Genomic DNA, 22,078 nt, shown 5'->3' on the forward strand with positions numbered 1-22,078 from the left:
TCATTTTAGTTTCTCCCATCATTCTATCTTACCAATTTCACTGGATTCATTTTCATTCTCCTCTATATTTTCTCCTTAACATATCATCTGTTTGTAAGAAGATTAGGCATGTTATATATCTCTTGGATATGTGGGTGGGATCCAGCCCCAGCAAAGAACTCGTGGACAACCCCATTCAGGGTGATGCTACTGCATCCTGGATAATTTAGCAGTCCCCTATGTTTGATCTGGCTTCTCACTCTGGTCACTTGGTTCCATTCTCTAGCAGCAGCATAAATGCTTGCCAAATGAATATACCGACCACTATGATCAGGGTCCAATTCAATCTGAATTTTGCCAGTCTCTTTACCAAGCTCAAAATATTTGTGCAGTTGGCAAGCATTGAGCAGTGCTCCCCATATTGCTGCATTTGGCTTGACGGGCATGGACTCTACGAACTCCCTTGCTTCTTTCAACAACCCTGCGCCGCCCATAAGGTCCACCATGCATCCATAATGTTCCATAGAAGGTTTAATATTATAAACAGAGCTCATGCTCTCAAACAGGGACTTCCCTTCTTCAGTTAGTCCTGCATGACTACATGCAGTCAGAATTGCAGTGAAAGTGACCGAGTTTGGCTTAATTCCTGCTTTCTGCATTTGGTAAACCAATCTAAAGCTTCTCTACCCTTTCCATTGATTGCAAAGCCACCAATTAATGCCGTCCAAGCACTGGCACATTTCTTCTCCAACTTACTGAACACTAGTAGGGCCTTTTCCATTTCACCACATTTAACATACATGTCTGTAAGAACACAACCCAAAACTGGATCTTATTTTATTTCGTTTTTTTCAATATAGGTGTGAATCCAATCGCCTTGCTCCAATGCACCAAGGCCGGCACATGCTGAAAGAGAACAACTCAGGGTTATACTATCAGGTTTGATGCCTGCAACTAGCATTTGCTGTAGAAGAGACAGGGCTTCTTTGTGCATGCCTGTCCTAACAAAGCCAACAATCGTGGTTGTTCAAGAGATGACATTCTTCTCCGGCATTGCTTGAAAAATCTTGTGGGCCATGTCTACATTTCCAAATTTTATGTACCCATCAATCATTCTGTTCCAAGAAACAATATCTCGCGTGGGAAGCTGATTGAATAGGACCATGTGCAGATTGGATGTTGCCTGAAATTGCATAAACGCGAAGGAGAGAGTTTGTGGCATAGACCTCCAAACCAAAACCCCTTTTGATAATGTGAGCGTGGATTTTCTGGGTTACTTCAAAGGCTGAGAGAGCAGAACATGCTTTGAGAAGAAAAGGGAAAGTGTAAGAATTGTCAGGTACTGAGTTGTTAAGCATTTGATGGTACAAAAGCAGCGCTGCTTCTGGGTCATTACTATTTGAGTATATGCTCTAATCATGGTGTTCCATATGACAGTATTAGGTGAGCTTATGCTGTCGAAAACCATAGGAGTATAGGCTAAGTTACCCAACTCTATTCTTGCGTATGAGGCCAAGAGCGTGCTTACTGTTAACTGGTTCCTGATGGTGCCTTTTTTCAACAATTGACCATAAATCTGCATCAGTTCTTTTACATTTGAACATCTCTCCAGCAAAGCCTTGGTCTGCTTTGTGTTTGGCGGAAGGAGCAGAAGCATAGCCGCCATTAAAAAGTGCAAAGAAATCGAACCATCCTCAAAAGAGAAGTTGAAATAATTTGGAGAAAGGAGTAGAAGAAGTTGCTCAAAATTAGTGGCTTTAATTTGTTCACACTAGTTTGGATAAGATATTTATAGAGTAAATAGAATATCCTGTTTTATATAGAAAAAATAGAATGGACTTCCTTTCCTTTGGCTGTTTCCACGTACTTGGTGCCATTTCAGCATTGACCAATTATTACGAGACAGATTTTGAAAGTTACAAGTAAAAATAAGTAAATACAAGGCGCAGCAGTAAGAACTCACTGGAACCACAGATGAAACAAACTAACTCAACAAACTAAAGAGAGAAAAAAATTACTCGAATGTGACCAATCAATTGCATTTAGTAAACGAATCAACAAAACCAAATTCTATTCAATAAATTGTAGTTCTCATAAACTAATTTGAATCAATTAACAGAACTTCCCCCAACAATCCAAAAACCATTGAACTGTTAAAGAGGAAATGAAAGTAGCTTTACGGTCTCGAAACTCTAAATCACTCCTTACAAATTGCTCCAGTCAAGAAGACAACATTGCAACGATGCATACGAGTAGTATGATCAGCCCCACAGCAAAAACCCAACACAACCACTTTCTGTTCTTCTTCTTCATCTGGTTGGCATTGTAAAGACTATTAGTCCCACCATGGATGAAGTTACCAGCATTAACCACATTATCCTCAATGTTATCCAACTTTTCACCCTGTGTCTCAACCAGAATAGCCATATCAAGAAAAACCTGGTGAAGCTTATTCAAACTCCTCTGGATATCCATCAATGCCTCGTGCCTAACCTGAGTGCCCAAATCAGCATCCGTTTTTCCAGCCAAAAACTCAACTTTAAGACTCCCAGAAACCATCTTCTCCATCACCTCTTCAGTAGGAACCTCACCGGTCGTGGTATAGTACCTTCTCTTCAAATCTTCCTTGTGTTCAGATAGAATCTTGTCCCTCAAGGACTGAAAGTCATTCATCATGTCCCTAAGCTTGACCCTCAAACCATTTGTGACAGACATTCTGGTCCTGTCAATGGGGCTCCCTTCTTTGTAGGATTCTGACAAACTACGATTGTCTATGTTGGATTGGTCAAGAACCTCGAGCATTGCCTTGATGATCAGTGCCTTGCGAAGCACGGCAACCATGTCTGACTCCATCCTGTCCCTTAGGCCGCGGAGAACTTTGGCACCGTGGGTGCACTTTGTCTCTTCATTCAGTTGCTGAAGATCAAATAAGAGATTGGTGATCTCTTCCATTTCAAACTTGATTGCTTCAACTTCTTGGAAGAACTGAGAGAGGCTGCGGTCTTCCGTGGGGTTGAGTTTCCCTGCTTCAATGTCAAGATCGTCGTCTTCAAGGTCCTTCCGAGCCTGTTTCTTCAGTTCCACATAACTTAGGAACGACTTTGTCATCAAATCATTCATCTTTGCAAAATTTCGCAAAATCCCAACTGCAAAAACCAACAAAACAAGATGCAAAATAAGAAAACGGAACACGCTTGTGGGTTTTTCAAGATAAAAAAAAATGAAGCATACCCTTTTGGACAAATTCAAGAAATGAGTCAATTTCTCAATGGACGCAAGTTTAAAATGCTCCAAATGATCTGATGAAAGAAAAGAAACTGTCAGCCACGGCAAAATAACAAGGGAGGCAAGAGAAGAGAATCAAAGCATAAAAGAAAAGGAAAGAATTGAACATTAAAAATTGATTCTTTATTTTGCAACACGTAGAGAAACCTACGTGGTTCGAGAGAGGTTTTTGCATTACTTGAAAAAGAAAAGTAAAATCTAATAAACTAGCCATGCAGTTTCAGAGGCAAAAACTGCCTGTGCAGTTTCAGTGATAAAACTTTGAAAGAATAAGAATCATGAAAGGCTGTGGCTAGCATAAGACCAATAAGGCAATCGTCTTATGCCAGTTCTAAGTTATTATTTTTTATATATTTTTAAAAATTTTAAATTATTAGATAATAAATTTTCTTATACTATTTGCATTTAATTCGTTATTAAAAATTTAGTAAAATTTCTTCTCTTTCTAAATACCAATGGAGAGTGACACTTTGGTGCCTCTTTGCCTATTTTAACTAAAAAGAAAAAAGAAAAAAAATAGAAGTAAAAAAAAGAAAAAACCAATAACATGAGAGTAATTGATAATTTTTAAGAGAGAAATACTAAAAATATAAAAACTAGGTTAAATGATTTAGTAAAATATGTACACCAAAATGAAGGCATTTCCATTTAATCAAGAATAACTATATTAAATGATAATATTTTTAAGAATTATTATTTAGCAAAAACATTTTAAAAAAATCTTTAACAATTTTTTTTTGAATATTTTTGTTAATTTTTTCTTAATCAACCTATCTTTTTCATTGAGGCATAAAAAGATAACTTGAAATAGAAAAAAATAATAAGTAATTTATAACAATATATAAGGAAATGTCCTCTTTTGTATTCAATTTTACTTTACCGTTTTTGCCCCTAAATTAATAAAAGATATGTTTCCACATTTAAAAAAAATCATTTAAATTTAAATTTTAGTAACCACAAATAATGAGTAACTACACATTATCAAAGATGTGGAGTAACCGGACAATCATTCCCTAAATATAATATTTGAAACCGCACACTTCATTATTTGTATTGTTTTATCTGGCTCAACATTTTATCTATCTTTCCATCTCTCTCACTTGATTTACTTCTTCATTTTTTTTTCATTCTATTTCCATAACATCTAGAGTCATTCTCACTATTTTTTTTTTCAATTCATAAAGGTTTCTCATCTATGTACATGGTATTTAAGTATGAAATCTGTAAACTAGGCTTATACTATGACTTTTGTTCTACTGTATTAAATATTACATATCTATGTTCATCCTTTTCAAATGAACTGAAGTTTTAGGGTTTTTTTATCTGCATTGCAATTCACCAAATTAAATATGATCCTTAGATTCACTATTTATTCATGTTATTAGGCTTTCTATATCTTATTTTTTGTTTATATGAACTATCAGCTTTTCCAACTTAAAAGCTATCAATCAAGGCAAAAGAAGCTTCTTGGGATTCAAACACCATGAAATCATACCTGCAATTAAAAAAAAAATATGTGTATTCTTCCAGAAGAGTATGAATGTTGAACATTTAGGCAAAAGAGTATGCACATGAATGTCCTTTTCTAATTTTTTTTTTTTTTTTTACTTTCCAGTATAATTAATTTCATTTTTTTTAACTCCTCGCTTCTTGGTGATAGATTGAGACAGAAAGCTTGCTACAGTCAGTGAATGTTAATTGGACTTTTTATAAGGCTGATCAACCATTATATTTAACAAGAGTATAACATAAATTAAAAGTAGTTTACGTATTTCTATTTTGGAACCCTTGCATTTGGTTGACCAAATTCAGAATTGTGACTATATCATTTATAATGTTTGATTCTCTGGGGGGAAAATGTAATATTAATGTTTGATTTCAATCTCCATTGTTTGGCACCTTAGTAAAATGAATTAAAAGGTAACTTTTATTTTATTAATTTCTCTTCATCTATTTAAGTTTATATTTCTTTATTCAATTTATAAGATTGTTATTGCAAATTGCTTGATTGGATAAAGAAGTCTTTTTCACCGTTTTTCAAGATCATCGTAAATTACTATTTAATAATGACCTTTTTTTAATTTTAAAATTCCAATCTACCTACCACGTTCTTGACTTTTCTAAATAAATCTCTATTATTTAAATTGTTATTTTTTTATTTAAAATTCTAAACTACTCCCTTTATTCTCTTTATTTATTTAAAACAAAGATGTTTTCTTTGGTTTCTTTCTTTGAAGAACGTTGTTTTTCTTCTAATGCGACCTACCAATTAATGAGAACTACTATATTTCAAGGATCAACCACTTTTTAAGGACAAATAACGTAAACCATGATATTTAAAAATATTCCTTTTTTCTAATTTAAAATTCCAAGTTACTCCACCACTCCCTTCTTGACAAACTACTATTTTTTAATTTTAAAATTCCAAACTACCTCTCTACTCTCTAATTAGCATTTCTAAATAGACCATATCAAGGTTTCTTCGATCATCCAGTGATGTTTTTGAAAAAGTATAACATTTTTCTTAGTTTTTTAGGTGTAGTCATCTATGTCATTGAAGATGCACATGTATATTTCGCCGAGATATAAGCTTCCTCAAAATGGTGTCTGACCAAAATCAGCCACATCGTTGAGTGCAAGAAAAAGGTACATATTATGTCACATGTGTATTCTACAACACATCACATAATCAATTAGAGGACGCAAAACAGAAGAAATGCATGTACTACTGTTCAAACTTTTTTCATGGTTATAGGATAAAAATCGTTTCTTTTGAAAAAAAAAACATTTTTCTTTACAATTTTAAATTTTTATGAATAAAGATAAAATGTTTGTTATTCAGCTTTCGGCATCTTTCGATCTACATCCACTTGAAACAAGCAAATGCTACTTCTACGTTTTTTCTCAAGAAAAAAAAAATTGGATACGAAAATAATGAATAACTCACATCAGAGATGCTGAAACAAACATGCGGTTAGAAACTGAAGTCATCACCTGCAGCATATATTTATGTTCATTTTTACCAAAAACGTCTATACTACCTATTTCACAAGCTTAAAAGTCATAAGCTTGGGAATTCAAAATTGACAAGACTCCCTGAGAGCCCCAAAAATTCAAAAAGCCGTGTACAAAGAAAGAAAAAAAATCGTTTTAACTCTGGGTCTCATCAGTTGGTTATGTTCAATTTCCGTTAGTCACTCGATCTTTGTAATAATCGTCAAAAGAATCATTCTAATGTGTAATTGGCAGACACTGTCGGCAATTCAATATATTATGTCAATGGCTTGTATGTAATGTGTTGCCACTGTTCATTTCTCTCCTTGTACTTGTTATAATGAATCGCTATTCCGCTCAGAAAACTAAAGGAAGCAAATTTCATTCGGACTGCTATGCAAAAACTTTACACTTCAATGGGCAACTTAAGACTTGTAAGTTGTCGGTTTGCTCGTGGCAAAACATTGGTTCAAAAATTCAGAAACCTGTGATAAGTATAGGTCCGGAAATGTCCTATAATGATCCACGTGGGGAGATAAGCCGAAGTTAAAGGACCTTACCCTCTTTCCCATCTTCCTCTGCTCCTCAATTAACGTTTCTATGGATTGATATGGAACTACTTTGTCAGCTGTACTATACAGGTAAAGCTGAGGACAAGGTTGGTGTTTCATGAGCACATTGACAATCCTTGTTAACCTCCTGTATTCAAGACACGAAAAATGTGCTTACCAGTTACCACCTAACATTTTAAAGTATATTATGGCTCTAAAATAAACTTCTCCACAAGTACTTAGAAAAGAAAATAAGGAAGCAAAAGAATTGAGTTTCTTCTACAAGCTAAAATCAACTCATCAATTTAGCTTTTAGAGGAGTTAAATGAGAGAACTATAAAAGTTAACTAGATAAGTTGATTTTAACTTATAGAAGTTTAATTCATTTTATCTTCTAATTTCTTTTCCTATATATGATGAGCACCTATTGATAAACTTAGACGAGGCTGCAAACCATGCTGCAAGAATTATGAAGCAACATAAGATTGCTGGGGAGAACTTACTGGTTCACATCTGGCAACTGCAAAACAAATGAGAAGAACTTCTCTAATAGTGACAAGACCAAAGTTTCGATTGTCGAAGATTCCTTTTGTTCAATCTTTGGCAAGCTGACTTCTGTCTCCGATTTAAGCTTGCCTTCTACCTCGACTATGGGTCCTAAAGAGATGCGCTTCTTCAATATAGCAGCAGAAAAACCGGCAGCCCAGACCTACAATATAATCGTATAGTTTCCCCATGTTGACACAGAGAAAACAAGAGTCAGAGAACAATTTAATAATTCATGATCCGAGGAATTACCAGCAAAGAAGAATAACAACAAATCAAGGTAGTTTAACAAAAGAACTAAAAGCTATGTTTGGATATTTAGAGTGGGGAATGTTATGGAATAGAGAGGAGTAAAATGGAATAAAACAAAATTATTAGGATAGTTTTAGGATGATAGATGTTAGCAACACACTCTAACAAATTCTTTTGAATGAATCCTTTGTTATTATTGGCTGGAATTTATTAAAAATTATAAAATTCGATAGGTCTCACATCTTACTTAATGAGATTCTATGATGATTTTGTAATTTCTAATAAATTTTAACTAATAATAGAAAATGTGTTAGAAGGAGTGTGATTGAGAGTATGTTGTTGGCACTCCTCTTTTTATGATAGATCAGAAAGAAAAAAAAACATTGGTTTCATCCCATAGCCCTCAAATTACACGGGAAGAAAAAGATGATTATTGTGGAATGGAATGAAATGCATTCCCTCCTCTCCTTAACAATTCAAATAATAAAACTTATAATCATTTCATTTCACCATGTTCTGTTCCATTCTATTCTTTTCCATCAATCCATGTATTCTATACTAATGCTGCTAGCGATGACCCCCACATTGTTTTATACACAGTAATACAATTCTCCTTCAAGCATAATGCTTCAGGGGAGACTAGAGAGTGAACAAGTTGACAACGTCTACAAAATAATCCAAGAGAAAAAAAAAAACAGTTTTGCCAACCAAAAAAAACTGCAGTAAAAGCTGAGTTTCAAAATGCCACGTTCTGAAACAAAGAAACAAACATTCCAAGGTTACCAAACTCGAGAGTTTACACAAACTCGTGAGAGTTTCATAAACTCGACTCGTAAACTCGTAAGAGTCTACTTCATATAGAAATAATAACAAAATATTTATAAATAACATACTAATTAAACATTTCAACAATATAATAAAGCAAAACAGGAAATCATAAAATTCAGAATATTTAAATAATCAAGTCTAGTAATAATACATCACTACTAGACAATGCTAAACAGACAGAAAACAATTAAAAATGACTTACATTTTGACCTAATTTTTTTAATTTGTTGACTCGGTGGTAAACTCGAGAGTCTCCCGAGTTTATAGAGTTTACCCAAAGTCTACCTAAAAAATAAGTTTACTCAAGAATCAACTCGTAGAGGAGGACAAGTAAACTCGTAAACTCGTAAGAGTTAGCGAGTTAATCTCGAGAGTTTGATAACCATAAAACATGTTGCATTGCATCCCCTATTTCAAGCAAACAACATAAAATTAGAATGTATTAGTAATTCAAAACCTGAGGATTGAAAGGTTCTCCTCCTCCCGAATCCACAATGCATCCTTTAATCTTCTCCATGAGCTCCTCACTTCCCAGCATTCGGGCAAGAATGTAACCATAACTACAAAAAAACAAAACAAAACAAACATACATATCAAACATGAAATAGTAATTTTCAATCAAAACATGAGGAGGCTACAAGGCTGGCCCACTGGTCGCGGGACTGATATTTCTTGAAAAACTAACAAACTAACCGATAAAAAGAAATGAGGAGGCTTTACGAAAGAGCAGAATCATATTAACGAATCCACATACACAAACCAACCCGTGTTGCTGAAAGTGTGAAAAACCAGGCAGCGTTCCCTCCCATCGTGTTCCTCGCGGGACACCCAAGAAACGAGGTGGTCGGCGAGGAGAGAGATTCGGGTCTCGAGCACGTGGCCGAGGTCAAATCGAAGCAGCTCCTTGATGTCGACGACGAAGGTGAGTGCGTTAATGCCGCGCGAATTGTACCACTCGACGTACCTCTTGAGGTGCTTGGTCCTCGCTCCAAGCCACCCCAACAGCACCACCGTGGCGACGCGGTCTTTGCCTCCGTGGAGCGCGGCGTAAGGGGTGTCGGAAGCGGGGTTCCAAAGGAACGTGCCAGCACCAGCACCAGCACCTTGGGAGTGAGAGAGAAAGGGATTGTTGTTGGGAGTGTTGGTGGAAGAGGTGAGGGAGGAGAAGGGGAACCTGCGGGGATCTGAATTGGGAGGAATGGGTGGGCGCGTGAGAGTGGCGGAGATGGAAGCGGCGCGTGGGAGGGAAAGGGAAGGGTGGGAGTGTGAGGTGGTTTTGCAGAGAAAGTGGCGACCCAAAGCCAAAGTGGAGGGGCTCAACGACAACACCCTCATCACTGAATTCAGATAATCACATCCACTGCCAATCCTTTCTTTTCTTCGCCAATTAAGCCTAATGTACCATTCATTTATTGCTTAGCTATAACATTAACATCGTAATTAATTTCAAATAATCATAAACCTACGCCTCAATCTCCATTTTTCTCTCTCTATCTTTCTTATTACATCTTTATACTTCCTCTTCAGATTAATTAATAACAATTAATTATACTAATTTTAATTAAAAATAATTTTTCATTAATTAATTAAAATTTTCCTATATTTAATAAAAAAAAAAAAATTTCTTCTATTTAAGAAAAAGATATTATTTTTTATCATTATTTTTTCCCGTCTCTTTCCTTTCTCCATCCTATTTTAGAGTGTACCTTTAACATTATTTATTAATTTCATGTCCTGACTTTCTATTTTAACAAGTTTTCTATATAGAATTTTGTGCAAACCACTTAAATTTTTACATGCATTCTTCTGATCGAGGGTATTCATGTATTGAATTTGATCAAATGTATAATCTAAAAATGTTACGTCGAATTTGTATATTTTTTTCTTAAAACTTATCCTAAATCAGCTCATTCATAAATAGGTTATTTTTTAGTGGGTCAACTGATCTAAAAAAATTTATAAAAAATTTCAAAACATTTTGCAAAAAAATTAAACGCAAATAATGATAAATAATGCACATGGTCGTGCCCATATTCACATTCTATATATTATACCTAACGCTTGAAAATCAAACCAATACAGGAAAATCCTAACACTTAAATCTAGCATATCATTCAATTAATCTGCCACATCATGTGTGATGATCTTTCATCCTATACTTAGAATCTTTTTAACCTTATACAAGACATATATACTTAAAAAATAAATAAAATAAACTTTTTCATAAACTAAAATTAATTTTTATATTAATTAAATTATAAAAAAATCTCTCATTTTTAGAGAAGTTACATAAAAGAATTTCTATAAGAGTGTGTTTGGATGGAGGAATTTAAAATTCTAAAAATTTTAAATACTTCAATTAAAATTTTTTTATTTTTAAAATTTTGTGTTTGGATAAAAAAAGTTAAAATTATGAGGATGAAAAAAATGAATGAAAAAAAAAGAAAAAAAATATGATTGGTGTGCTAGTTATATTTGTTCCTCTACACCCAAACCCGACCAATGTTCCACAATTTCATACGGTAATATAAGAAGAGAATTTCAATTTCTCACCTTTTAGAAGGAAATTGAAATTTCAAAATTTTAGTTGTTTAAAATTCTGTTTTAAAATTCCAAAATTTTAAATTCTTCACAAAAAAACATCCAAACAATGAATTCTAAATTACAGAAATTTAAATTCTCTCATAAATTCAATTAAAATTCTCTATCCAAATATAGTCTAAATTAATTTTGAAATTTGGTCAAATAGTACGAAAAGAGGTTTAACATGACTTGTGGGTTAAGCTCACATAAATATGTGAAACACTCTGAATTAAGTACAAGCCTTGTTTGATGGGTTAGGTGGCCAGCAAATAATTGAGGTACACTCTAGACTCGTTTATCCTAAGTTAAAAAATAATAATAAATTAACATGTCACAATTTCCAATCGAAATTTACTATAAAGAAGGAAAAAAAGTTAAAATTTTATCTATGAACTAAACTTTAAACTCTAAGATTTTTTCATATGAAATTATTGAAGTTGATTTTAATTTACTCCCTATAAGTAAAAAAATTTCCTATTGTATGTTGATCTTAAATATTAGATGTGAGTAGATTTAACTAATTTCATTGTATTTAATAAAATTATGTTTAGCATAACTAGTTAACAAGCTATTTAGAAGTTGAAAAACTAAATTATTAAATTATGTGTTCAACAAGATTAATGGCCGAAAGAGTTAAAAAAATATAAAATGACAAAAAAGATAATAAAATGAGATTAATATAATTAAATGAAGCTAGCTGTTTTTTCTTAGTTAGGGTGAATGATTTTACTTTTTATATTTGAGATTGGAGGTAAACCTTTTGGGAGACATTACATGTCTCCTTTCACTTCTTAAAAAAAAATTGCAAACATTGATAATGAATAATTATTAAAATGTTAGTTTATATTTTTTTTTAAGAAAATAACAAAAAAAAAAAGACAGGATCTTACATGATGGTTAAGTGGAAAAAAAATATCAAGAATTATTTGTGATCATAAGATAAATTTATTATTTTGTTATAGGTGCAACTATATTATTATTCATTGTTAAACTCTAAAGGAATAACAGAATAGATATGTTAGAGTAATAAAAATTAGAATATTAAAATAGACGTCTGAACATATAAAAAAGGACACAAAATGATTATACATAGAAAAAATGTTGATATAACACTTATAAGAAAGAATACGAAATGATTATACATAAGAAAAATGTTCATATAATACCTATGACAAAAAAGATATAGACTTCAAATCGGTTAAAAATAATTTAAAACACATAAAAAAAGAGCACGAGAAATATTAATCTTGTGAAATGAAAGATATGGAAACAAAAAGATACTTTATAAGTTATCAAGCAAAACTTAATTATTTTTAACAGTGAATTATATATATAACTTCATATGATTCAACTGTCCTCACTTAGTGAGATATTTGTTTTTTTTTCTATTTCTTTCTTATTTAATGTGATTTAAACAATCTAAAGGAATGCCAAAATATCTTCTACCTAATCTTATTCCATGTATATAAAAAAAGTTTAGAATTTTGTATAATGCATGAGACGTTTGGGATTATTCTTTGCTTCATTTCAAGAATAATGAAAAGAAGAGACGAATTAAACAGTTTTAAAAAATAACAGCCACACACACATATATATATTGTGTGTCTCTCTATGTGGAATTAACAGTTTTTAGGCAACATGTTGGGACTGCCATTCAAAATGATAGTAGTACTACTTGACCTCCCCAAATTGGAACTACCATTCAAAATGACACCTTACTTCCCCAAATTGGATTTGAAGTCTATAATACCTTTTGCTGAGAACCTGAAGTCTGAACTGCTAGGTGGCATAATTGCTCTTTTTATCGTTGGCCTTACTTATATTTACTATCGCATGAAAAAACCCAAAGGTATGCCACTACTTCTAGATTTTGTCTGTATCATTTGATCGATATCGAGATAAATCTTCTATCTGCTGCACCTTTAATTTAATATTTTGCATTAGTTGTGATCATCCAAATAGTATAAAGTTTGGGTTTGAAAGAGATGAGATAAAGGGAAATTCCAGTATTTGCCTTGATATTTAAGATTTGGCACCTTACTATATTTATAGGCAGTTCAGTTACTGTTGACAGATAACAATGACTTTGTGGAAATACTACTGGGCCGAGCCAGCATCTTCTTTATGGGTGTATTCTTTGGGCTTTACACCAAAGGAGGCGTTTGTTTGGCGCACTAAATGATTTTTCGGTGCTGAGAATATTATTCTTAATGCATGGACGGATTTACGTTGTGAATTACGAGGACAATTGTTCTCACTAACTAAATTATTTTAGTTGAACATTTTAAATAACTATTATTTTTGTCCATAAAAAATAAGTATTGTTCCCATAAAATAATTTATTTAAATACAAGAGTATAAAAAATAAAAGAGAAAATAAATTGATACTAAATTTATCCACTTTATTCATTTAAGTTGTAAAAACTTAGGTATTTTGTCTTTTTATTATGAAATTATGTATTTTGTCTTTTTATTATGAAATTATGTATTTTGTAAAAGTTTATAATTTGTTAGTAAAAGTATTATGGATTATCTTTTGGTTCCCACTAAAAAAAAAATTTATGGATCCGTCAAGAAATATTATTCGCATCAACATATTTGTTAACTACTTAACATTCATTGGAATATTTTAAAATTTATTTCAACTAAAAATAAAAATATTAGAAAATCAAATAGAATAAAGACCTTACTTTTTTTCTAACTAACCACAATCTTCTATCTAAACCGCATTTTTTCATGTACAGTATTTAAATCCAAAATCTAACGTAAGAGAATAGAGCTTCTTAATGCTACTTGAAGCAACAACTTTTGGTAAATAATACAACCAGATAGAATACAAACCTAGTTTATTTTACAAACAAGATTTTGCGTTGAAGGTAAACAAAACATCTTTTGTTATTACCTCTCTTCTAAGCAAGCTCTAGTCAGGAACAGGAACAGCTTATGGTTATTGGTTTTGTATTCAGGGAGCTATGGTAGGTTAGGTTGGATTGAGGAATATTCTAGATATGCCGCCGGGCTGGTCCTAACAACACTACTTTCAGATACTATGATCTTTTGCTACTAGTTTTGAGGGAAATTGTGCTATGCTTTTCTTTCTTCTTTTTCCAAATGGGCAACCACCTTGTTTTTATGTATGAAGAGTGGATGCTTTAAGAAGAAAAGTCGTGTCCAAATCAAACACACATAAATTTAATACTTCACTACTATCCGAATTTCAATTGATATCGCTTTATAAACTTGACTTTCTTGTGCAGAATTTCAGTTGTATATGAGTTTACGTTGATTTTAATAATAGATAAATTAAATATTTATGCTGAAATGCTTTTATTTTTTATAATGTTTAATAGCCTCTCTTTTTGTTTCCTTTAAGTCTAAGAGAAGCTCATAGTAACCTTACAAGTTACAAGAAGGGTAAGAAGAAAAAAAGAGAATGAAACAAGAGGTATCACAAAATTCAAATTTAGCTATTCAAAATTCATGATTCATGGTTACACTTTAAAAGTATTGTAGTTTTTTTTAAAAAAAAAGTCTTCTAAACTGATCTTCAGAAGATCATTTTCCAAACATAATTTCAGTTTTAACCTCATTTTAAAAAATTCAACTTTAGCGTCATATTTCGAAATTAATTCTATTTTCTTTAGGAAAGGACCTTTACTCGCTATCGTAATTTATGATGTAGTGATTTAATTTTTGTGAAGGGAAATAATTGGCGTTATTCTTTGCAGAACCAAATCAAAGTCAAACTTGAACACGGAAAATAAAACAAAATATTGCAACGTGAGCAACTTAACTATAATAAATTCAGCAAAAAAATAATAATTAACTATAATAAAGATTATTAAATAACAAGAGGGAATAAATCTAGAAGACAAGATAAACAAACCACAACTGCACGTCGATACTTCTCATATAATTTAATGTAATATAATATTTTTATGCATCAAGAATATACCTGTAGTGATTTAATTTATTTTATTAAACGCCAAGTAACTGAAGGAGTTCACGACACAATCACGATACTAAAAAGTCAACAAAATCTATTCAAATATTTTTTCAATGGCTGACTATTGACTTGGATCGAGAAACCTAGGCTTATATTTGGACATAAACTGTCCTACAAATACCAAGGAAATTCACCCCTTTACTCGTGATAGCCACAAACTCGCTGCTTATTTTGATTTGAACTTTGAAGTTTTGTTATTTTGTGCAATGGCAGCCAAGAGCAAAATCCTAGTCCTTGGAGGAACAGGATACATTGGAAAATTCATAGTTAAGGCAAGCGCAGAAGCAGGACACCCCACTTTTGCCTTAGTTAGAGAGAGCACCCTTTCTCATCCTGAAAAATCTAAACTTATTGAGAGCTTCAAGACCTCCGGAGTTACTCTTCTTTATGTATGTGCCTTTAAATCACACTTCTTTTTTTCCCTCAAAATAAAATATATTTTCTGTACTATTTAAAAGTTCAATCCAACTTTTCTGACCCCTCTCTCTGTATAATTTTGTAGGGTGATCTAACTGATCATGAAAGCCTTGTTAAGGCTATCAAGCAAGTTGATGTTGTGATTTCTACACTAGGTGGACAACAAATTGATGATCAAGTGAAGCTCATAGCCGCTGTAAAAGAAGCTGGAAACATCAAGGTACACGCACTAGTCTTCTATAGCAAAATAAGTATTTCATTTTGTGAAATGTACACATATATTGGTGCATAGTAGGCACTTTTGGGTACTCTAGATGTGACTTGGAGCATAATTAGACAAAAATTTCAGTTTTATTTATGGATTTTTATCTTACTCTCAATTTTTTCATATTTATTTCTCACGCAACATAGCCTAAGGAAAATCCAATTTCTTTTCTGCCGAGTTAAAATGGATGAACACTTGAATCAGACATATAAAGTTGTGTTTCTTTGATCATTAGAGGTTCCTCCCATCTGAATTCGGGCTTGATGTGGAGCGTCACAATGCAGTTGAGCCAGTGACCAGCTTTCTTGAGAAAAAAGTGAAAATCCGAAGGGCAATTGAAGCTGAAGGAATCCCATATACTTATATATGTTCAAATGCCTTTGCTGGTTACTTCTTACCTACACTTGGACAACAAAATGTCACAGCTCCTCCCAGGGATAAGGTTGTCATTCTAGGAGATGGAAACGTCAAAGGTAACATACAGATACAACATGCCAAATTAATCTTTTCGTAGTATTTTTTTATACAAGTAAAAGATAATAGACATGCAGTTAAATTGTCTCAATGGTTCGTTTGAAATGTTTGTTTCAGCTGTTTATGTGAAGGAGGAAGACATTGGGACTTATACCATAAAAGCAGTGGATGACCCAAGAACCTTGAACAAAACTCTGTACGTGAGACCCCCTGCAAATGTTTTGACCTTCAACGAGCTCGTGTCGTTGTGGGAGAACAAGATTAAGAGTACCCTTGAGAAAGTCTACATTCCAGAAGATCAACTTCTTAAGTACATCCAGGGTCAGTGTCAATACTCATTTATGACTTTTCTGCCATCATAAACACAACTTACAAGAACTTTTGGTCTCTGTTTACATATAAATGCCACTAGTTTATAAAGGGTTGATCTTATTTGTCTTGAGTTTATTAAAACCAACAAAAGTGTAAGATGCACGCTTATCTTTACTTCATATTGAAATTCAACTTTTTTTTTATATAAAAAGGCAATGAGAATCAAATATATTTTACTTAATATTTAATTTGTTAAGTGAAGGCAACTGAATATTTTTCTATTTAATTAAACTGTACCTCATATTTACGTTTTGATTTTTTTTTTTAATCTCTGCAGAGTCTCCTTTCCCTGCTAATTTGATGTTGGCATTAGGCCACTCAATGCATGTAAAGGGTGATTGTACAAACTATGAGATTGACCCTTCTTTCGGGGTGGAAGCTTCTAACCTTTATCCTGAGGTGAAATACACTACTGTCGACAACTATTTGAATGCGTTTGTCTGAAGTCCAGAGAATGCGTTATCATCAATAAACTGCTCTACCTAAGCTGATCAATAAAATCAGAGCATCTTGTTTATTGCTCAAGAATTTGTACCTTGTCCCTTATTGTCGTTCGCTACTTCGCTTAGCTTGGCACTGCTTGAAAGTTCTTCTAATATTAAAGTTCTATTACTATTTGTTTTGGTGTGAATGTGATATTTCTAAGGTCCTTATCAGGTTGTTTACGGTTGAATTTGAATCAAATGTTAGACAAAAAAAAATCCGTTTGTTTGATTTTTATATTTTTTTTAAAGAGATAACATGCACGAACATGTTAAGTTACTTTGGACAAAAGAAAAAATAAATTTATTATAAATAACTACAAATTGTTAAAGGACAAAAATTGACTGATATATATAATAGTATAACATCAACTAAATTACATTTTATTTTTTATGTAACAATGTCATTGAATGCACATTCATGCATGATAACAATAGATGCCTCCCCCCCTCCCCCTTTAACAGAAGGAGCCACAACCCCAAACTTAGAAACCCACATTTAATATTGTAAGGGTAAATGACGGGTACAATGACTATAGAAAAAAAAGGACAAAAATAAATTTTCTTACTCCTAATTTTTAAAATTCATAATTTTAGTCTCTTTGATTTTTAATTATAACATCTGGTCTTCTTAATTTTATAAATTGTTAATTTTAGTCTCTTTGATATATTATTAACTCATAATTATGATTAATAGAGTTATTAAATTAATTATAAATTAAATAAAAGTATTAATTATTAAAAAACTTTAAGAAAATATTATTACCTCAAATGTGATATTACTGTCAGTGAAATCGTGTGTGATGGTAAAGGTGAAAGAGGTGTTTACCGAGAAAAAAATGAATACAATGTCATGAAAAATTAACATTAATAATTTTTTTTTATTAAAGTTTTTAATAATTAATGAATTTTTAATTAATTCATAATTAACTTAATAAATCTGTTAATACGAATTATTTGTTAAATAATCTACTAGGGGAACCAAAATCGCTAATTTATAAAATTAAGAGGACCAAATGTTATAATTAAAAATTAAAGGGACCAAAATCATGATTTTAAAAAATTAGGAGGACCAAAATTATAATTTAGCCAAAAAAATTTACACAAATCATGTTATACAAAGTATAAAAAGAGGGTTTTGTTTTTTTGCCTAAACTATATGTAGTCTTAACTTAACTAGAAACAATTTTATTTGAGTCATGATTCAACACAATATAATTATTATAGGAAGAAAAGTGTCTGGCTCAATTGAATAGAATCACATAAAAAATTGAATTTTTAAAGTCATTGAAAAAAGACAACAAACTTCGTTTATTCGTTTTTTGTGTTTTTTAATAGATAATCCGTGTTAAAACTTTGGACAAAAGAAAAAAAAATTATAAAAAAATGTAAATTTTAAAGGACAGAGGACAAAAATTGGCTAATCTAATATAATAACATCAAGAAATTTTAAAGGATGACCTACATTCAGTAGTTAAATAAGGATGAATTTTCGATGATGATGTTAGTGCCTCAAATTTTGGGCTTCAATAGTTAGAGTTATTACTTATTAGGTAGACCGTAAGCATTCGTGTAAATATTCTGCAACTTTCATTTTCAATAACTTTTTAAGGTTGAACATTTGATATTTCATTCTTAAGAAACTATATTATTATTTGGTTGTAATTTTGTTTTCTTTTTAAAAAAAGGGCAGAATTACCATTACTCAAACTTTTTCCAAAAATACACCTTATGATTATGTCATTTATGAATTAAAAATAACATTTAGAGAAAATTGTGAAACTAAAAAATTCCCCAATCAGGGTAATTAGTACTGTTGAGTTCGATAGGCAAGCCTGGGCTTATCACGGGACCAAAACTTTCCTATAAATACCAGGGAAATTCGTTCCTTTTCTCATCAAGGCCACAAACTAAGTGCTTATTTTAATCTGAACTTTAAAGTTTTATTATTTTGTGCAATGGCAGCAAAGAGCAAAATCCTAGTCATTGGAGGAACAGGATACATTGGAAAATTCATAGTTAAGGCAAGTTCAGAAGCAGGACACCCCACATTTGCCTTGGTTAGAGAAAGCACCCTTTCTCATCCTGAAAAATTTAAACTTATTGAGAGCTTCAAGACCTCTGGAGTTACTCTCCTTTATGTATGTGCCTTTCATTTACAATTATTTTTGTTTCTTTTCACTAAAGAAAAATACATGCAGTACTATTTCAAATTTCAATCCAACTTTTTTGACATCATTCTCTATGTGATTTTGTAGGGTGATCTTACTGATCATGAAAGCCTTGTTAAGGCAATCAAACAAGTTGATGTTGTAATCTCCGCATTAGGTGCAGAACAGATCGATGATCAAGTGAAGATCATAGCAGCAATAAAAGAAGCCGGAAACATCAAGGTACGTACATGCATAAGCATAACCCATTTTACCTTGCTGTCATGGGAATGTATATTTTGGCTAGAAAGGAGAAAGGGTGTGGTGAGACGTCAAGCGCTGAAATGAAAATGGAATTTTGAGAAACGTGAGAGATTAAAAGGGTATTAATGCAAAATATATAGCTTAATGAAAACCAAATTTCTTTGATGATCAGAGGCTCCTCCCATCGGAATTTGGGCACGACGTGGATCATCACAATGCAGTGGAACCAGTGAGTAGCTTCTTCGAGAAAAAAGTGAAAATCCGAAGGGCAATTGAAGCTGAAGGAATTCCATACACTTACATCAGTTCAAATTCCTTTGCTGGACACTTCCTACCTAACTTGTTACAACAAAATGTCACAGCTCCTCCCAGGGATGAGGTTGTCATTCTAGGAGATGGAAACATCAAAGGTAACATACAACAAATTAAAATAGACTTAAAATACATTTTTCGTCTACATCATTTAACATTTTTTTTTTGTTCTTGTAAAAAAAATTATTTTAGTTTTAATAAAATATGTTGTTTTATTTTCGTAGCGTTTCAAATAATGTTTTTTATTTAAAATATTTTTAGATATGCAGTTTTTTCTTACAAGTAGAAGATAATAGACTTATAGACATGCAGTTCAATTCAATTGCTTCAATTGTGCGCTTGAAACGAAATTCTTGTTTCAGGAGTTTATGTTATCGAGGAAGATGTTGCGACTTATACCATAAAAGCAGTGGATGACCCAAGAACCTTGAACAAAACTCTGTACCTGAGACCCCATGCCAATGTTTTGACCTTCAACGAGCTCGTGTCCTTGTGGGAGAACAAGATTAAGAGCACCCTTGACAAAATCTACGTTCCAGAAGATCAACTTCTGAAGAGCATCCAGGGTCAGTGTATATTCATTCATTTATGACTTTCCTGATGTCACAAATGCAACTTACAATAAGAATCTTAGGTCTCCGTTGTGATTTTTTATTTTTATTTTTGTATCTTTGCAGAGTCTTCTTTCCCTGCCAATTTCATGCTAGCATTAGGCCACTCAATGCTGGTAAAGGGAGATTGTAACTATGAGATTGACCCTTCTTTCGGTGTGGAAGCTTCTAAACTTTATCCTGAGGTGAAATACACTACTGTCGACAACTATTTGAATGCGTTTGTCTGAAATCAAGGGAATGCGTCATTGCCAATAAACTGCTCCATCCAAAATCTTGTGTATTGCTCGAGCATTTGTACCGTGTCATCTTTCTATTAAGTAGTTACCTGTTGTTGTTGTCTTGTCGTCAAAAGACTCCTCCCATCTTAAATTCTACTGTTGTTCTTGTTCACTTAGCATGGTGTTGCTTGAAAGTTCTTCTAATGTAGTATTACGATTATTTTGCCACTCTGCTTTTATTATAGGTATGTTTGGATTTAATATTGTGACTTGTTCTACGTTGATAACATGGTATTCTAGTGTGGGAGATTATAAAATACTACTATTAGACTCTCCAGCTATAACTTGCATGACGTTGTTCTCTCAAAGTATTTATTAGCACTGGGACAGTGGAGTTGGATACTACGATATGTCAAGTTCTAATCATAAGTTATTCTTTCCATTTCATAATAATTGTCTTTTTAGTTTTTTTTATCCGAACCAAAAAGAATTACTCTCTCATTATCATAATAATCGTTGTATAAAAAAATTTATAAAATAAGTGTTATTTTAACTTCCAAATGTAATATTAATTTGGCAGTGTGAAGCAACCAAGAATGGTGCTAACCCGAGTTCTAGCTGGCTGCATGAAAAAGTGGGGTTTGGGTGACAGTGGCACCTTCACTGGCTATCTCAAGTCCATGAAGTGAGAGCTAGTTTTGTTATAGATTTTCTCATGAGTGCGGAACCTGGTTCTTAAAATATGTCTCCACCTAGTAAGTGGGAAACTAATCTCCATACGAATTAATAGGCACTGGAGTGAAACACAATTCAGCTCAAATATGTCACAAAATTGATTTTGTGATTTTAAGTAACATCCGCGACAAAAAAGATCTCTCGGTTTTTAAATTATATTCTTATTCTTATTGTAAGAATGACTTATACTTAATTAGCTTAGTCAATAAGCTGTACATCAATAAAAGAGGTGCTAGCAAAAAGGCAAGATAACATGCATATATAATAATATAAAACGGTGAAACAGTCACCACGGAAGGATCAATGCTAATTAAACAGAAGAAAAGAAAAGATAAGAAGCAGGAAGATGGAACAATATGAATCAGATCCAGAAAGGACAATAAATTAGAAGTGGAAATGGAAGGGGGGGATAAGAGTAACTGTCATTATTATGTATGGGATGGGATGAATAAATCTGAAGAGCTTGCACAGCCAAGCAATCAATGGTTTGGACTATTCCTTTCATTGCCAACCGTCTTTATAATATTACTATTAACTCTTTAGGAGTATAACTTTGAGAATATATCTTACCTTAATTGATGATAAGAGACTAAAAAACTAAAATTAATAAAAATATTTTAAAAATAAAATGTCTCACGTATTTAAAAAAATACTTCAATTCAAGAAAAAAATTAATAATGTTAATTAAATTAGTCATTAGTTATAGTATTTGTTAATTTTAATAAATCAATTAATTGAGTCTTGTAAAAAA

General features: G+C 32.4%; 4 protein-coding genes and 1 pseudogene across 4 annotated transcripts; 2 read left to right on the forward strand and 3 right to left on the reverse strand.

The window, feature by feature from the left end:
- Positions 1-63: 63 nt before the first annotated feature.
- Positions 64-1,734, reverse strand: LOC114374710 (annotated as a pseudogene).
- Positions 1,735-2,062: 328 nt separating this feature from the next.
- On the reverse strand, positions 2,063-3,119 carry LOC114374711 (syntaxin-112-like). The gene has a single exon (XM_028332382.1). It carries the CDS (start codon positions 3,097-3,099, stop codon positions 2,200-2,202), a length of 900 nt encoding a protein of 299 aa, XP_028188183.1. The 5' UTR covers positions 3,100-3,119; the 3' UTR covers positions 2,063-2,199.
- A 3,377-nt stretch (positions 3,120-6,496) lies between these two features.
- LOC114373841 (transmembrane protein 53-like) lies at positions 6,497-9,861 on the reverse strand. The gene is made up of 4 exons (XM_028331388.1): positions 9,190-9,861; positions 8,893-8,995; positions 7,313-7,518; positions 6,497-6,957 (listed from the first exon to the last, which is right to left on the reverse strand). Exons 1-4 carry the CDS (start codon positions 9,768-9,770, stop codon positions 6,684-6,686), a joined length of 1,164 nt encoding a protein of 387 aa, XP_028187189.1. The 5' UTR covers positions 9,771-9,861; the 3' UTR covers positions 6,497-6,683.
- Positions 9,862-15,138: 5,277 nt separating this feature from the next.
- On the forward strand, positions 15,139-17,266 carry LOC114376595 (isoflavone reductase homolog TP7-like). The gene is made up of 5 exons (XM_028334771.1): positions 15,139-15,413; positions 15,527-15,661; positions 15,942-16,179; positions 16,298-16,501; positions 16,830-17,266. Exons 1-5 carry the CDS (start codon positions 15,231-15,233, stop codon positions 16,994-16,996), a joined length of 927 nt encoding a protein of 308 aa, XP_028190572.1. The 5' UTR covers positions 15,139-15,230; the 3' UTR covers positions 16,997-17,266.
- A 1,643-nt stretch (positions 17,267-18,909) lies between these two features.
- LOC114376596 (isoflavone reductase homolog TP7-like) lies at positions 18,910-20,929 on the forward strand. The gene is made up of 5 exons (XM_028334772.1): positions 18,910-19,175; positions 19,293-19,427; positions 19,621-19,858; positions 20,123-20,326; positions 20,438-20,929. The coding sequence occupies exons 1-5, from the start codon at positions 18,993-18,995 to the stop codon at positions 20,599-20,601; spliced, it is 924 nt and encodes a 307-aa protein (XP_028190573.1). The 5' UTR covers positions 18,910-18,992; the 3' UTR covers positions 20,602-20,929.
- Positions 20,930-22,078: the final 1,149 nt, after the last annotated feature.

This window comes from Glycine soja, chromosome 11 (genome assembly GCF_004193775.1).
Source record: "Glycine soja cultivar W05 chromosome 11, ASM419377v2, whole genome shotgun sequence".
Classification (NCBI taxonomy): Eukaryota; Viridiplantae; Streptophyta; class Magnoliopsida; order Fabales; family Fabaceae; genus Glycine; species Glycine soja.